Raw genomic sequence first — 18,005 nt, forward strand, 5'->3', positions numbered from 1 at the left:
AAAAAGTCAAAGATTTTCTTCATACAGCATAAGTCAAATGTTTCATGGCATTATCGACTAATGCGGCAGCATGGCAGATCCACATGTTGGCAATAATAAATATTCTCTTTTTGAGAGATGTAGCCAAAGAGTAACATGTAACGAGAGAAAAGGGAATAAAAGAGGACCTAATATGGAGCCTTGAGGAGCGCCACATTTAATGGATTTTCTGTAGGCCTGGAAACCAATGTCCCTTCTTTAGTTTGGGACGTTGGTTTCCAGGTCCATGGACTGTATTGCTTTTACCAAGGTATACCTCATAAACTGGCAACAGAGTGTAAGGTTAGTTTTGATACTCTTTTTTTCGCTTTTTATATTTACATTTTTGCCAAAGTCACATACGAGTGGGGATTTTACAAGAAAAAAAAATTATATTTTGTAATTGAGTTTCTACAATATTTGCTAGTTTCCATAAGTCAATTTTTCCTGTATGTTGTACATCTTAGAGCAGTGAATAATAACACAAGATTTTTACATTCAGACATCCAAACTGCCACAAATTTTATGATTAACAGTGTGATGGGAAAGTATTAGGGATGTAAATGTAACAGCCTTGCAAATTGCACACCCTGTTTCACTGTAAGATTATATGGTGAAGCTGGTAGCTCAGATTCCTCCATGATTTTGCAAGTTGTTCATACTTAAGGTTAGGCTACGGTTACTTTGACCTCTTTATATGGCGAGACAAATATAAATATATATAACTCCATCCATCCATTTCCACTTCTGTCATGGGGCCAGGTGGGGTACACCCAGGACATGTTACCAGTCTTCTGGAGAGCTACAGATGCCGTATAGCGCATAGAAACTGTTATGCCACAGCAGATCATCTGCCTCTGGCTCTCACCCCAACTTTCCTCTGCATGTCCTTCTTGACTCTGTCCACTATCCCTCCTCAGCACATGTCCAAACTAACTTTGTTTCCAAACTGTTCAACCTGAACTATCAATCTGATTAACTCATCTAATTATCCTGGCCACTCCCAATGAAATTGTCAACATCTTCAACTCTGGCACCTCCAGCCTCCTGTCTTCATGTTAGTGTGCCACCGTCTCCATACCATACATCACAGTGGATCTCACTATCTAAGTTTCCGTGAACCATGCCTGCAATAACACAAAATCTCTAATATAGCCTTTACTATGAGAGCTCTACTATACACAATACTACAACTAGTATAATAATAATTATTATTATTATTTACCTGAGCTCAAAATCATAAATTTCCTCCGCTCCACCAGAGGGCGTTGCAATATAAAAACAAAAACAAAGGGAGAAAAACACGTGGGCCTAACCGGACGACAAACACACTTCCTGCCGCAAAAACCCCGCCTCCGCGTTTCCATGCATTGGCGCGCTTCGTCTCTGTGGCCGTGGCTCGTCGCTCCTCCCCGGGTGGTGGTGCTACAGCTGCTGGTAGACTGACTGTAGCGGGCTGCGGGTGAAAACACAGCAGGCATGAGTGCAGCGGGTAGCGCTCGGCCCGGTTCGGTCCAGCAGGGACTTAAAGAGGCTCTGATCGAGACGCTGACGGCCATCCTGTCCCCGGTCCAAGAAGTGCGCGCCGCCGCGGAGGAGCAGATCAAAGTGCTGGAAGTGACAGAGGGTGAGTGGCAGCCGGGGTCTGAACAGCGCTTTGAGAAGTTAACCGGGGTGTTGTCTCTTATTAACAGCACGGGGGCCTCCGCTTCGCGTCCAGCGCGCGAACAGCTGACGGCCGCCGTTATTGGGGCTAACTTTGTGACTAAGCTAGCAGTCATTACGTTAGCTGAGCGACTGTCCTGGCTCCCCGGAGCTAACATTAGGCCACATTTCCAGGAGTTGGTGATGATTAAAATAATAATGATGATGATCTTTGATTGGGGTTCGAGACTGGCCGGTTGCTTTGCTCAGGCGATCGGTTCGGACAGCCAGATGTGTGACAAGTGTGGTCAGTAGCTCGGACCTAGTTACTAAGTTTGATGAAGCACATGGGAGCTGTGTGCACCCCGGCCTCAGCAGCACGGCGGCGGGATCGACTCTGGGTTCAACATCTGCGTCAGTAAACCAAAGGGAAAGACAAGAGTCGCGTGGTCTTTTCAGCCAGGTGCGCGTGAACATCTTGATAAAAAATATTACCACTTTTTTCTGTCTCTCTCTTTTTTTGAGAGCAGCGACTTTGGTAACGTTCACGCAAACTCCAAAATCCGCTGTTTGACTGCCCGGACAATAGTGGACTCGCCGCCTGCCCGATATTAAACATTCAATTGCGCCGTCACTATGGTAACAATTGAATGCCTTACTGACAGATTGTTTTTTTCCCGCGAAGATGTGTCCCGGGGGGGCAGGGGCTTCTCCCAGACTTCCAGCTTCCTGCACCATCAGGACCAGCAGGGAGGGCAGCACACACAGGATGGCCAATGAAAGAGCTGTTAGTGTTTCATATGGAGTGGGAAAAGTCTGAGGCTTTAATGTAGGAGGAAACAATCAAAGTCACAGATTGTGTGTCAGAATTTTATTAAGTTAACCAATGAGGGGAAAAAAGAAAGGAGTAGTGATGCTTTTCCTTAGAACATGTTAACGTAGATCCTGAAGTAATCTTGTGGTGTTGCTTTATGCAGTTCATCTGTTGGCAAAGTTTTAAGACTTGATTACTTTTCTTCTTTTTTTGATAGAGAAATAAAAAGACAATTTCTGTCTCTGATTTTTAGTAAAATTGGGACAGATGGATACTGTAGCTAGGGGGGTGTAGCTCTGACTCTGCTAGACCTCCCATTGTTTGTGCTGCTGGTGAAAGGCTAATTGTACGCACTGATGTCGGCTGTACTGCAGCATCGCAGCGAGCCGACCCTTTCCGCTGGCCCCGCTCTAAGGCAGCTGCGCTATGGGATTGTCAGCACTAACATTGTCTTCTGGCGCCTGATGTCACCCTGATGTCTTTGGCACCCTGCATGCCAGGTTCAGACTAAAGCATGCTCCGCTCGAGTTTTTTCCCTCTGCCTGTATGGTGTGTCTCATGTCTCTTACTTAATGTCACACACTGATCCCTTGTCATCCTGTTGCTGCTGAAGGATGCATGTTTTCATATTTTGCCAGGCTCTTTAAACCGTAGTGAAAATTAATAATGGAAATGTGTAGGATCAGCAAAAACCTCATTTATAAATTCAGTATTTATACATCCACATTTGGCTCTTTTTCTATATTCATCATTCTCTAAGCGAGCTGATATGTATTTAGTTGTGTATTTATATCCTGTCGTCCTCGTTGATTTGTTCACATTGCAGAGTTTGGCGTCCACCTGGCAGAACTCACAGTCGACCCTCAGGGAGCACTTGCCATTCGTCAGGTGAGCAGAGAAACTGAAAAAGAAAAAAATGAACCTTTACAACAAACACCACTTTTTCTGTTGTTCCTCATCATGTCCCCATTTTCTTGTTTGTGTGGTTGGCTGTGTTTACAGTTGGCATCCGTCATCCTGAAGCAGTATGTGGAGACTCACTGGTGTTCCCAGTCAGAGAAGTTCAGGCCTCCTGAAACCACAGATCAGGTAAACCCTGCTTCATCCTCAATCTCAGGAAACATGTTCAGACATCTCAAACACTTTTAATTATGTTGCAAATTCAAACTTAAGCTACATCATTTCTCACTCATTATGACAGTGAAAAAAACATGTTTTAGGCCTGCTTTCAGATGTATTAAAAATCAAAAACGCTCTGCTTCAGGCACTGCTCATCACCTGGCTAGTATTGTTCCAACAGTGCAATGGGAAAAGGATGATTCATCATTATTGAGGGGGGTAAAGCCATTGTCACTTACAGCAGGGACTCACTCTATAGGCCACATGGTGCTGTAGTATCTGAGAGGTGGCTGCCCGCTCAGAGAAGTATAATAACTTATCCATAATTGAGAAGAAGTAACAGCAATGCTTATAAATCCTGCAGTGGTATTTAATTTGCCCTTTTTAAGAACACCCTTTGGTGTCCATCCTCGTCTCAAAGAAGGAAAGTAATTGTAAAAGTGACCTATGTCTGATTATTAGTAAGTATAATCAGTGGTCAGAGTGAGGGAGGGGAGGAGCAGATCACCCAACTCTACACCCCTGTTACACGATTGAAGCCAAAGCGAGTCGGACTCTTGTTGTTCCCCTCCAGGCGAAAGCCGCCATCAGGGAGCTGCTGCCCAGCGGTCTGCGGGAGTCCATCAGCAAAGTCCGCTCCAGTGTTGCGTACGCCGTGTCGGCCATCGCCCACTGGGACTGGCCTGAGGCGTGGCCGCAGCTCTTCACCCTCCTGATGGAGATGCTGGTCAGCGGAGACGTTAATGCCGTGCACGGGGCCATGAGGGTGCTCACGGGTATGTAGTAACATATAAATAACACAATAAGTCTTTATCTCCTTAGGGAATTTTAAAAGTTGCACAAACATTTGATCTGTTTTGGAAGTCAGGTTTAAAGTGACTGTGATCTCAGGAGCAGTTGGGTTTTTTTTTGTTGTTTTTTTAGCTTGGACTACAGCTAAGTTCTTGAAGATTAGCTTTATGCATTTCCATTTTTCAGAGTCTTTTGTTTACAACTTTTTTTCTTTTCTTTTTTTTTGCAGAGTTTACTCGAGAGGTGACAGACACCCAGATGCCGCTAGTGGCTCCAGTCATCTTACCAGAGATGTATAAGATCTTTACCATGGCAGAGGTACTCCTATATCTCCTTATGTGCTCCTTATCTCTATCAGTATTGAGCCTCTGTGGATGCAGGCACACATTTTACAGCTGTCAGTCTGAACAGTCCTGTTTTCTGTGACTGCCATTAATGATTGCGCATTGCATTTGTGTGATACACCAGCATGGATCGCCTCCCTGAACTGTTTTCACTGTTGCAGGTTTATAGTATTCGTACTCGCTCCAGAGCAGTGGAGATATTCACCACCTGTGCCAACCTGATCTGTGCTATTGAAGAGCTTGAAAAGGTGAGGCGGGGTCAGCAAACGTTTCAGTTTTAAGTTGATGGCCTTTCAAAAAGGCTTCTACTCATGCATCACTTTTATATCTGCATGAACGTGGAAGGTATAGACCTGAGTCGCTGTTGCTGTGTTTTTTAATAATCGTTCTTATTGACCTGGGTGTAGGGTGCAGCCAAAGCGTTGATCTTCCCTGTGGTGCAGCAGTTCACAGAAGCGTTTGTCCAAGCCCTGCAGATGCCCGATGGGCCCACGTCTGATAGCGGCCTCAAGATGGAAGTCCTCAAGGTGAGAAACTCAGTGCACTTGGACCCTTTTGTAGGACTGATTATGATCTGCAAACTTTAAGTCAGTCTTTTAGTTTCCTTTTTGTCTGTGGCTACTTTCCAGGGTTCAAATCCTTGTTTTCTTTGCTTATTCGTCTCACAGGCAGTGACAGCATTGGTAAAGAACTTCCCCAAACCCATGGTGTCCTCCATGCAGCAGATATTACCCATTGTGTGGAATACACTGACTGAAAGCGCAGCTTTATATCCTTTACAATGTCATCTGTGTATTAGCTGTTTCCTCGCTCCCAGCAATCGTTTAAAGAGCATTTGTTTTGGGGCTGAAGGAACACTTCTTACCTCGAGGTTTGACTTCCTTTTGGGCATCTTGCAGACAGACAGGACATTTGCTGTGACTTGTGATCTCTTGTTTATTTAACAGTTTCTCTAAACCACTAATCCACATCACTGTCGCAGTTTCTAATCTATGGAAATAACCTGCTTACTCAGCAGGATCAAAACCTCCTTTGACATACTTAAAGATGCACTGGGGTGTGACAAGGTAATGGACTTCACAGACAAGCTGTCTGTATAGTGTCATCTCATATAATAATTAAATTTACAGCCATTAATGACAGAAAAATGTTTTTGTGAGTGCATTGATCCTTAACCAGATCTTCACTTATGTGAGAACAGAAGTCAACTACACAGAGGAAGTGGACGACCCAGTAGACTCAGACGGTGAGAAGAATTAAAGTCTTGCTGTGTTACACATGGTTATTAATATTGTTATCCACTTATTTATTTATTTACTTATTTATTTATTTGGTTGGTTGGTTTTTTTGCAGGTGAGGTTTTGGGCTTTGAGAATTTGGTGTTCAGCATCTTTGAGTTTGTCCACACGCTGCTGGAGAACAACAAGTTTAAGAGCACGGTGAGGAAGGCGCTGCCTGAACTCATCTATTACATCATCCTGTACATGCAGATCACTGAGGACCAGGTGAGAAACGACTGCAACATCTGATAGAGGATGCACGCATAGGTGGAAGTAAAAAAGAAAAAACTAAGTATATTTGTGTTGTTTCTCTTCAGATCAAAGTGTGGACAGCTAACCCGCAGCAGTTTGTGGAGGACGAGGATGATGACACCTTCTCCTACTCTGTCAGGATCTCTGCTCAGGACCTGCTGCTGGTGAGAGTACAACAAAAGAATTATCACTGCTTAGGTAAAGCAATCTTATTGGATAAAGGTCTCAGGTATGAGGGCTGTTATTTAATTGGCTGACTGCTTTTAAACACAGCGAGGCACTTTTTTTGTAAATTAACACGCCTCCTTGATCTAGTTTAGTTTGACTGACTTGAGCCATTTCAGTTCCAAGATGGTTATAGAGAGGTATTTCAACAAGTTTGCAGGTTTTATCTTACAACTTTCAGTTATTATTTATATAAAATGAAAAAGAATTACAAGAAGTCGAACTTATCTGAGGTTGTAAAGCAGAGAACATGAGGATGTGCGTGTCTGCCAGGCAGCTGTATTTAGACTGAGAGAAACAATCCTCTTGGCTCTGCTTTTTCTTCTCCTACACACACACACAACCTCCACAGACACTGGAGGCAGATTTTAAAGCTGTGATTGTGTGTGTTGTTTTTGTTTTGTTTTCACTATACACTGTGTGTGTTTCATGCAGTGTTATGATAGAAGAGGTTAGATCTGTGCAGTCAAACACATCCAGAAGTTTGTTGTGGTGCCAAAGTCGTACTTGCTCATGATCTCGCTTTTCAGCCTGGGGTTCACCCTGATCAGGTGTATCATGACGGTAACCTTTGACCTCTTTTTGCAGGCCGTCGCTGCAGAGTTTCAGAATGAGAGCGCAGCAGCGCTGGCAGCAGCTGCAACCAGACACCTCCAGGAGGCAGAGCAGGCTAAAAACAGTGGCAATGAGCACTGGTGAGGGCAGACTCGGTCATAGCCAGTCTGGCTTTCTTTGTTTTCGCTTTCTGTTCCTTATGTATGTATTTTAAAACAGGTGGAAGATCCATGAGGCCTGTATGTTGGCCCTCGGCTCGGTCAAGACCATCATCACAGAGAACGTGAAAAATGGCCGCATCCAGTTTGACATGCACGGTTTTTTGGCCGGCGTTATCCTGGCTGATCTCAACCTGGCGGGTGAGTCCGGTCAGCAGAAAAACGGGAACAAAGCTCCTGAGTTTTTTCTGCAAGAACGTGGAACTTCTGACGAGAACTAACTTTGAGTCCTTTGTTATATCTCTGACCTCGAATGATCTAACAAGGGGTGAAATTCCCCCCATAAAGTATGAAAAGACTGCATTTTAATATTTTAGGTTTTTTAACAAGTCAAAGCCGTCAAACTGCAATGAAACATGAAAATTTCACTCTTTATGTTCCTCACCTCATCTTGCTTGTGTTTTTTCTTCCCAGCGGCGTCTCCCTTCCTTCTCGGCCGTGCTCTGTGGGCGGCCAGTCGCTTCACAGCCGCCATGTCTCCCGAGCTCATCCAGCAGTTTCTCCAGGCCACAGTCAGCGGCCTCCATGACAGCCAGCCGCCCTCTGTCCGCATCTCCGCGGTCAGGGCCATCTGGGGGTGAGCTAGCCGTTCATAATTGTAACCAGGTCACCGCCAAAAGAAAACCATCCTTTTATTTTGTGATTGAAGAACTTTGTCTTGGTCCACGGTACAGGTTGTAGCCTGTTACATTAGGGAGCTGTTTAAAAAAGCAGGCAGGTATCTCAGATTTGCACAAAACCTGGGAACAGAAGGAAAACCACTATCCTAGACTTGTCCGAATCTCATAAAAGATTTCTAAAGGAACCTCTAAATGTCCACTTTCAAGCATCTTGCTCTCTGTGGGTCTGCCATGCCATCATCAGTGACTACAGGAAGTTACTCAGCCACAAGATAAATTAAGATAAGATAAGATAAGATGACCTTTATTAGTCCCACACGTGGGAAATTTGTTTTGTCACAGCAGGAAGTGGACAGTGCAAAAGTTATGAAGGACAATTAGAATAAAATAAAATAAGAATAAATACAGTACACAACTGTACAGAATAGAATAAAAATATAATACTATATACAGTAGAATAAAATAGAATAAAATATACAATAGGATAAAAATAGAATACAAATGCTATATACAACAGAGTGAAAAATACAACGGTGCCAGAAAGATTATTGCACATTAGTGTTATTGCACATGTGTGAATGTGTGTGTTGATCAGTTAAAGTCTTTGTTGTGGAGTCTGACAGCAGTGGGGAGGAAAGACCTGCGAAATCTCTCCGTCCCACAACGTGGGTGCCGCAGTCTCCCACTGAAGGAGCTGCTCAGTGCTGTCACAGTCTCATGCAGATGTTGTCCAGCAGGGATGACAGCTTAGCCACCATTCTCCTGTCACTCACCACCTCCACTGGGTCCAGAGGGCATCCTAGAACAGAGCTGGCCCTTCGGATCAGCCTGTTCAGTCTCTTCCTGTCCCCAGCAGAGATGCTGCCACCCCAGCAGACCACACCATAAAAGATGGCTGAGGCCACCACAGAGTCATAGAAGGTCTTCAGGAGTGGGCCCTCCACTCCAAACGACCTGAGTCTCCGCAGCAGGTACAGCCTGCTCTACCCTTTCCTGTAGAGGGCGTCTGAGTTATGAGTCCAGTCCAGTTTGTTGTTCAGATGAACACCAAGGTACCTGTAGCTGTCCACAGTCTCAATGTCCATACCTTGGATGTTCAGTGGTTGCAGTGGAGGATGTTTGTGCCTGCGGAAGTCTACCACCAGCTCCTTGGTTTTACTGGCATTGATCTGGAGGTAGTTCAGCTGGCACCAGTCCACAAAGTCCTGAGTCAGTCCTCTGTACTCCTTGTCGTCCCCATCAGTGATGAGGCCGACTATAGCAGAGTCATCAGAGAACTTCTGCAGGAAGCACTGGGTGGAGTTGTGGGAGAAGTCTGCAGTGTAGATGGTGAAGAGGAACGGAGCCAGAACCGTTCCCTGTGGGGCCCCCGTACTGCAGACGACCCTGTCCGACACACAGCCCTGAGTCCTCACATACTGTGGTCGGTCGGTGAGGTAGTCCAAAATCCAGGTAGTGAGGTGATGGTCCACTCCAGAGTTCTCCAGCTTGTCCTTCAGGACTGTGGGAAGAATGGTGTTGAAGGCACTGGAGAAATCAAAGAACATGATTCTCACAGTGCTTCCAGCGGTCTCCAGGTGAGTGAGGGAACGATGTAGGAGGTGAATGACGGCATCATCCGCTCCAATGCCAGGCTGGTAGGCAAACTGAAGTGGGTCCAGTGATGAGCTCACAAGGCGCCGAAGCTGAGCCAGGACCAGCCGCTCCAGGGTCTTCATCAGGTGGGATGTCAGAGCCACCGGCCTGTAGCTGTTGAGGTCCTTGGGGCGTGAAGTCTTTGGCACTGGTACAACACAGGAGGTTTTCCAGAGCTGTGGGACTCTTCCCAGCCTCAGGCTCAGGTTGAAGAGGTGCTCCATCACACCACACAGTTGGTCCGCGCAGGACCTGACGACCCTCGAGCTGATGCCATCTGGACCTGCTGCCTTCTTGCCATTAATCCTCCTCAGTTCCCTCCTAACCTGGGTGGTTGAGAGAGACAGGCTGGAGCCTTGTGTTGATTGTGTATTGGATGCTGTTGTTGGGGGTGGGGAGGAGTGAGCAGGGTGAATAGAGGAGGTGTGAGGTGTCTGAGGTGTCAGAGGTGGAACAGCAGCAGTGGGGGTGGTTGAGTCTGCAGCCGATGTTGGAGACTGCCTCATGGCTGAATCAAATCTGTTGAAGAAATGATTCAGTTCATTTGCCCACCTCACATCCCTCCCAGGCAGAGAGTTCTGATGTTTGTGGCCCGAGATGGTTCTGAGGCCTCTCCAGACTTCACCAACGTTATTTTGCTGAAGCTGGTTCTCCATCTTCTGCCTGTAGCTATCCTTCCCATTCCTTATCAGTCCCCTCAACTCTCTCTGCACCCTTTTCAACTCCTCTTTGTCTTTGGATTTGAAGGCCCTCCTCTTCTGCTTGAGGACAGCTTTAATTTCCGGGGTAATCCAAGGTTTGTTGTTGGAGAAACACCGTACAGTCCTGGTAGGTACGGTGTTATCCACACAGAAATTAATATAGTAAGTTAAACTATTAGTTAAACTATTTAAGTGATATTAAGATAACCGACTAGTGGCTGTATGCTTAACTTTACCAAACACATTGATCTTCTCGTCTAAATTTCAACAGGTAATCAGATAAGTTCATTTTTTTCAGCAGCTGTGCAGTTAGGTTTTATGTCTTGTAGGTTTTTGCATCTGGATTAGATGTTTTTATCCTTTCCTCGTCTGAACTTGAGTTGTTTCATGGTTTCTGTGCTTGTTAGTTTTGTCCATCACTAAAATATGAAACAGATCTTGAAGTAGAGCCAACAGTCCCACATGAAAAGGTGTTACCTCAAAGCAGTGACTATAAAGTCATAAAAATATTAAGGATGCTGCGTGTTCATGTATCCATGTCTGTCTCCAGGTACTGTGATCAGCTGAAACTGTCGGAGAGCACACATGTCCTTCAGCCCTTCCTCCCCAGCATCCTAGAGGGACTGGTTCAACTGGCTGCCCAGTTCAGCTCTGAGGTGCTGACGCTTGTCATGGAGACGCTGTGCATCGTCTGCACCGTTGACCCGGCCTTCACCACCAGCGCCGAGAATAAGATCTGCCCCCTCACCATTGCCATTTTCCTTAAATATAACAACGGTACTTGACTCACACCTTCTTTGACTGTTGAACTAAATTCCCAGCATGCTCTGGTCATCAGCACCTGGTTGCAAAATCTTAAGTTGTACCACTTTTTCCAAGCAAAGTGCTTCCCGGATGAGGACAAGGTGTGATAAGATTTGTCTCCTCGTGTCCTCAGACCCTGTGGTGGCATCCCTGGCTCAGGACATCTTTAAGGAACTGGCACAGATTGAAGGCTGCCAGGGCCCCATGCAGATGCGTCTCATCCCCACGCTTATCAGCATCATGCAGGCTCCACATGACAAGATCCCCACCGGACTGTGCGCTGTAAGTACCAGGTGGCATATACAAAGCTGTTCAGAGAATTACGAGGTGCAATAATGTGTGTCAGTCTGCTTTTATAAAATAATTTATTATGTTAGTTCAAAATAACTTATTTGAAATGATTACACAGTGACATTTGCCACATTTAAAGAAGAAAAAGTATACAAGTAAGAGTCTTCATGTAACAGTGGGCATAAGTATTGCTTCAGTCAGCGTGCAGACCAACAAAAACAAGAACTGGCCCAAGAAATTTGGATCAGTGGAAACCAAAAATGCCCTTTGTGGGGTTTTTTGTGTTTTAAATATGTAATACTTGACATTTTCTGCATCCAGCTGAGGCGATTGCTGAGGATAGATCACGATTCTTTCTGAAAACATCGGTTTCTCTTTCTGTTCTCCTGCTCTGTCGCAGACGTCCATAGACATCCTGACCACAGTTGTCAGAAACACCAAACCCCCTCTGTCAGAGCTGTTGGTGTGCCAAGCGTTTCCTGTGGTGGCACAGTGCACCCTGCGCACTGATGACAATGCGATAATGCAGGTAAACAAAACAAAAACTCAGAAAAAGGTCCAGAAATAATTATGTCACATGGGCCACTTTAACTGTGTAATATGTAGCATGTGGTGTAACACGTTGATCACTTCGCTCCTCTCTCCAGAATGGCGGTGAGTGTCTACGGGCGTACGTCTCCGTCGCCCTCGAGCAGGTTGCCCAGTGGCGGGACGACCAGGGAAACAGCGGCCTCTGGTACGTCATGCAGGTGGTCAACCAGCTGCTGGATCCCCGGACGTCCGAGTTCACTGCCGCCTTCGTGGGCAGGTTGGTGTCCACTTTAATCTCTCGGGCTGGAACTGAGCTCGGTGAGCAGCTGGATCAGATCCTCCGAGCGATTCTGAGCAAGATGCAGCAAGCCGAGACCCTCAGTGTCATGCAGGTAGGAAGGAAAGATGGTTGATGGCTGAATTTCTTTATTTTAATTGAGTTCCACTGGATGCCGGTATCTGAACCACCTCCTGTTTCTCCTCCCTCTCCAGTCTCTGATCATGGTGTTTGCCCACCTGGTTCACTCTCAGCTGGAACCTCTGCTGGAGTTTTTGTGCAGCCTGCCTGGACCGACAGGGAAACCCGCCCTGGAGTTCGTCATGACCGAGTGGATGAGCAGGCAGCACCTTTTCTACGGGCAGTACGAGGGGAAGGTCAGGTAAGAAAACTGCAACGATTTTACTTTGGCCTACAGTGAAAGAAGTTCTGAAAGGAAGAACATGTGTCATGTCAGAACATGAAAACCTTCACCTTTGAGTTCGGGCTGTGTTGTGTTTTAAAAGTGATTGGGATCAGTGAAAGGTGGATCTGACTAAGAACCTGAATACACAAACTCTCAGCTTTGTCTATTATGGACTGTATCTGAAGAAGTGAACACCATGGTGAAAGCACTCATGCGTTTAAAAAAGAGTGCTTGTATGAATGGGTGAACAAGGCATGTTGTGTAAAGCATTTTGAGAGCTCAAATAGAGTGTAAAAGCGATGCATAAGAGCGTGTCCATTCAAATGTACTCTTTTGAATTCCTGCAGCACGGTGGCTCTCTGTAAGCTGCTGCAGCACAGTCTCAACACCGATGATAAACGTCTCCAGGACATTGTGGTGAAAGGTGAAGAAATCTACAGTCCAGACGACGGCATCCGCACACGCTCCAAATCTGCAAAAAGTAAGAAGCTAAATGATTTTGAACTTAAACAGAGAGACTGCTGAAAGCAGAAGTTTTATCATGAGAAAATGCAAATGTTTCGATTGAACAGATCCAGAGCGTTGGACCAACATTCCTTTGCTGGTGAAGATCTTTAAGTTGATCATTAACGAGCTTTCGACTGTAGTCGAGGCAAACGCCAGCAGGACGAACGCCGCAGACTGGAGCCAAGGTGAGTCAGTATGTACTCGTGGACCCCAGTACACCGTCATCAGAAGTTGGAAATACCACACAGGCCTGTTGGGGGAGCTCCAGTCCTTTTACAAATGCACTCATTTATTCAATTATATTTGTAGTTCCTAAATGTGATGTTAACTCAGGTCTCTAGAAGTGCATCGTGTTGGACAGGTGAAGCCTTCTGACTTACTGAAAAATCGCAGTTTGTTCAGTTGTTCTATTGAATTGCTGGGACAGCAGACCTTTCAGTAACCAGCTGTTATTTCTGCTCATCTTAGATTCCAGTGGTATGTGGGAGGACCAGGGGGAGGACGAGGTGGAGGATGATGATGACGAGGACGAAGGGCTGGCAGGGCAGCTTCTTTCTGATCTCATTGCCGCTAACAGATACGGTACCAGTATCTCCTCACTGGATTTCATCTTGATTTCTTCCTTGAGCAGCTCCCTCTCTCTCTCAGTGTTCATGACAGAACGTTGTTTCACTTCAGTGAATAAAATTTTATTTTTGTAGATGATGATTATTACGAGGACGACGATGAGGATGATCCAGATGCCTTGAAAGACCCCATATATCAGATTGACCTGCAGGTAAATGTCTTACTTCAGATCTAAGCGTGGGTGGGACACACTGGTTGGAGCGACAGAGAATAATAATATGAAAGCCAGCTTTTGTGTTTTTACTGCTGGAGCTGGTTTCCTCTGACATTTTATTGCCCTCTCTGTTGTCTTTCACTTAGTCAAACACAAGTCAAAGACTTCTGCTGGTTCCCTTTGAATTAGTAACAATAATTTAGATATTTATGCCAAATTTAGATTAGAACATTTAAATTAAAATTGATAGTTTATCAATGAAGACTAAATGTTCAATCTACTTGCTCAGATTAATCTTCACTGGTTGATGCATAAGCATAAAAACCCTGGATTTTTGCTATTTCATAAATAAAAATGTTTGCTTGAGATAATTAAACCTCATTTAACACAACTCTATTTACAGTGCTGTACTTTTCTTTTGGCCATAGCTGAAATCTACTTAAGCGATGCCAACAGTATATCTGTGTATGTATAGATTTTTAGCAGTTGCACATAAGTAAACCTCCTCACTAACTACCTTTCTGTTACCCATCGTTAAACCCGTGTAGATATTCTGCTCACGTGTTTGTAGCTTATACTGTCATCTTGAGTATCAATAGTGAGTTATTCAAAGTATTAACAAGGGAAATATGTATTGACTGTATTATGCACTTAACAGCCACTTTATTAGGTCACCTTGCTAGTACTGGGTTGTACCCATTATGCCAGCAGACATACTGTAATACATTATGTTCATATATAAGCTCCCCGGGAGGCTGCAGCCCTTAAGAGTGGCCGAGGTCATTGCTGCGAGTTTACCAGCGTTTTCTGCCCTAGAATGTCAAATCAGATGAGAAGACGCTCTAATTATAACAGAGCTTTAGGATAAAATGGCGTCAGGCCTGCTGGATTAATGTTGGAGACGAGACACGCAATTTGCACTTTCATCTGCTGGTAAACAGCATTTTTCAGGATGTATGGCATTGGGTCGAGTTGTGTACTATTGAGGAACTGAGCCATTAATAATGTTAGTCGGAACAACGGTGTTTACCTGCTGGTTCGTGTTGAACTGCTGCTGTAAACGGGGTAAATTGAGATAAGGCTGATAAGCCCTGTGAGTGCTGACTAAAACTGAATTCCATGAAAAAGTACATTATTGGTTCCGGCTTTTTAAAATATGCTAATGTGCTGCTTTTCCTGTCAGTGATTACGATAAGTTCAAGGTTTGGGTTGTACAAAGAAGTCACTGTGACAGCTCTGAGACCATCTTCTGAATCCTTAAATACAAACCATCCATTTATTTTTAGGTGGGTACAAAGATTCATGCTTTGAATCGCAGGTGTAAAGTCACAACACCAAAATCTGATCGCTTTATCCTCGAATCCAACTGAATGTTTGAGCTGAAGCTGAAGAAATGTTTAAGTTGTACCTGCTTCCAAGCTCATTCTGTGCTCTGATTGTCCTGAGTTTTCCCCACAGGATTTACCACCTCATTACACTGATTTGACCTCCACTGTATCCTCTGTCTCCTCTTCAGGCTTACCTTACAGACTTCCTGACACAGTTCGCCCAGCAGCCGTGCTACAGCATGTTCTCAGGCCACCTCAACCAAGCCGAGAGACAAACCCTTCAGTCTATAGGCCTCTAGCCCCGCCGTCTGCAGCTCCAGCACATCATCTTCCATCATCAGCCCCGTCACATGTCCCTCACAATGAATTTACAGCAAAAAAAAAAGAAAAGTTGATAAAAGAGGAGGGGGATGGGGTGGGAAGAGACTCATGCACGTGTCCATAACTCTCCTGTTACTTCATTCTTGTGATGGGATGAAGGGACTCTGTTAAAACGAGCAGCGTGGCGAGGTGAGCGACTGCACCGGTCAGTTCCCGAAGAGAGTCTCACCATTTTGAAGGAACTTCAAACTGGACGAGAAGGTTGAACCTTGATGTATGTACGGACTTTTTCGCCATGTGTTGTTTGTAATTTAGCCCATTTATTTTTGTGTGTGTTTCTGTACAAACGAAACGAGTGAGGTGCAAGACAGAGAAACACTTCCAGGAGAACTTTACATGGACTGAAGGAAAACAAAACACCGGGATGTTCGAGAGGGAGAGAAACATTGGCGGCCTTATATTCCATAAAGCAGACTGTTGACGACAGGAAATGAAGCACTTTCAGACCCGCTGTCGTGTATCTGGGTACAGTGGGTATTTGGGAATTAACACTGTTGCCATGGTGATTCACAGCCTTGCCATTTCCTTGTACCCATTGGCGTTTGGGATGAAAACATTTCTAAATAAAAGTCCCAGCAGGACAACATTTTCAGAATGATCACCAGAATCCTGTCTTTGTGTCCGACTCCAACTGAAACAGAAAAACGTTTCGCCTACTGGGACTCTGATTGCTTACATATCTGTTTTGACCTTTACTTGGAGTCCAGGGTGGAACAGAAAGCAACAAAATTATTATTAAACTACAGAATTAACAGCTAATCACCGATTTAAAGAAAACAAATACAGGACTTAAGATCTCACAGGTTTGCCACAGACATAAAAGCATCGTCCACTCAGCAGAGTGCAGTGTCTCAACAGGGCTACGTCCTGAGGCTTAAAATGCAAAATCTAAGAAGCCAGTGCTTTTCAGGTGTGGCAGATCTGGAAGCCCAAGAGGTAAAAAGAGAAAAGCAGTTCTAGTCAAACAAAGAGGTCAAAAGGTTGTGGATATAACGCCAATATGCAAACAGATTCTTTAAAAATGAGTTTCCTGTTGATTGGTTTCTATTTTAATAGAACTAATGACTAAATTTTCCAAGAAAATCCAAAAGGATATGATGTTTATGCTCACTCCTGAGCTCCTTACCCCAATGCACCTTTGTGAGCAACACAAGCTAATGTGGATTTAAAAATGGAATCTGCTAATCATGAATGTCAACATGCCAAACAGCTCAGACTCAAACACGAACTTCACACAAGGGCTAAAACCACAGGGGCTGCCAGGTGTATGGAATATGAAATATGGTATAGAATGGGTGACATATTCCTCCATATTGTCACCCATGACATCAGTTATGACACAATGAACAAGTTACAGATTTCACAGTTATTCGCCTTTGCAAGCAAAGGATGTCTGAGAGTGAATATTTGTCTATGAAAAGAGGAATGTGCAGAAAAAAAGATTATACAAAAATTAGATTACACACAGTTTATAACACAGAGCAGTGAAAAAGTATTTGTCCCCTTCCTGATTTGTTATATTTTTGCATATTTGTCACGCCTACTTGTTTCAGATCATCAAACAAATTTTAAAATGAGACGACAATAACCTGAGTAAATATAAAATGCAGTTTTAAAATAACCATTTTCATTTATTAATGGGAAAAAAAGCTACCCGAACCAACCTGGCTCTATGTGAAAAAGTCATTTCCCCCCAAACCTAATAACCGCTTGTGCCACCCTTGGAACTGCAATCAAGCATTTACGATAACTGGAAATGATTCTTTCACGTCACTGTGGAGGAATTTTGGTCCACTGTTCTTTGCAGAGGTGCTTTGATTCAGCCGTATTGGAGATTTTTCTAGCATGAATGAACTGTTTAAGGTCACGCTAAAGCATCTATTCTCCTGGGAAGGTTCTCCACTGTTCCAAGTTTTTTCCATTTGTGCATAATGGGCCTTGCCGTGGTTCGCTGGAGTCCCAAACCCTTAGAAATGGCCTTTTAACCCTTTCCAGACTGATACATGTCAGTGAATTTGTTTCTCGTCAGTTCTCGACTTCCTTCAGATTGTGCCATGATGTGTTTTTGAGATCTTTTAGCTTACTTCGCTTTGTCAAACAGCTTCTGTTTAAATGAGAAGATGGAGTAACTTAGGGCCCGCTGTGTTTTGATAACTTATTTCCCTTAATAAATGAAATCATAAATTAAAAACGTAATTTTGTATCTACTCAGATTATCTTTATCTATTGTTTATTTATTTTTTAATGATCTGAACCATCTAAAAGTTTGTTAATATATAACACTACTTAGATGACTATAAAACACCACAAAAATGTCCATAACACACATTATCATTAAGAGTGTTTGGTGTGTGCAGAGTGGAGTGCTTCTCCTTTCAAATGTGTCATGTCTCCCAGCTTAACAGATTGCAGCAAAGCTACTAAGAAGGTCAAACAGGTGAGCGGGATCAGCTGTGTGGGCAGAGAGAGTATTTGAAAAGTT

At 44.3% G+C, this 18,005-nt stretch overlaps 1 protein-coding gene across 1 annotated transcript; it reads left to right on the forward strand.

The window, feature by feature from the left end:
* Nucleotides 1-1,362: 1,362 nt before the first annotated feature.
* ipo9 (importin 9) lies at nucleotides 1,363-16,121 on the forward strand. Its single transcript, XM_063473442.1, has 24 exons — nucleotides 1,363-1,645; nucleotides 3,303-3,364; nucleotides 3,479-3,565; nucleotides 4,170-4,371; nucleotides 4,617-4,705; nucleotides 4,893-4,979; nucleotides 5,139-5,258; nucleotides 5,400-5,500; nucleotides 5,919-5,977; nucleotides 6,085-6,236; nucleotides 6,329-6,427; nucleotides 7,077-7,183; nucleotides 7,263-7,402; nucleotides 7,676-7,838; nucleotides 10,768-10,994; nucleotides 11,155-11,303; nucleotides 11,713-11,841; nucleotides 11,960-12,235; nucleotides 12,336-12,502; nucleotides 12,874-13,007; nucleotides 13,099-13,218; nucleotides 13,502-13,615; nucleotides 13,735-13,811; nucleotides 15,331-16,121. Exons 1-24 carry the CDS (start codon nucleotides 1,498-1,500, stop codon nucleotides 15,439-15,441), a joined length of 3,120 nt encoding a protein of 1,039 aa, XP_063329512.1. The 5' UTR covers nucleotides 1,363-1,497; the 3' UTR covers nucleotides 15,442-16,121.
* The last annotated feature ends 1,884 nt before the right edge of the window (nucleotides 16,122-18,005 follow it).

Source organism: Pelmatolapia mariae, linkage group LG5, assembly GCF_036321145.2.
Source record: "Pelmatolapia mariae isolate MD_Pm_ZW linkage group LG5, Pm_UMD_F_2, whole genome shotgun sequence".
In the NCBI taxonomy this organism is placed as follows: Eukaryota; Metazoa; Chordata; class Actinopteri; order Cichliformes; family Cichlidae; genus Pelmatolapia; species Pelmatolapia mariae.

Bases quoted from the DNA above. Each gene is read 5' to 3' on its own strand.
- ipo9 (XM_063473442.1), top strand. From the start codon at position 1,498: ATGAGTGCAGCGGGTAGCGCTCGGCCCGGTTCGGTCCAGCAGGGACTT. The intron at 12,236-12,335 runs GTAGGAAGGAAA...CTCCCTCTCCAG, and splicing joins AGACCCTCAGTGTCATGCAG to TCTCTGATCATGGTGTTTGC. The intron at 13,008-13,098 runs GTAAGAAGCTAA...TCGATTGAACAG, and splicing joins ACGCTCCAAATCTGCAAAAA to ATCCAGAGCGTTGGACCAAC.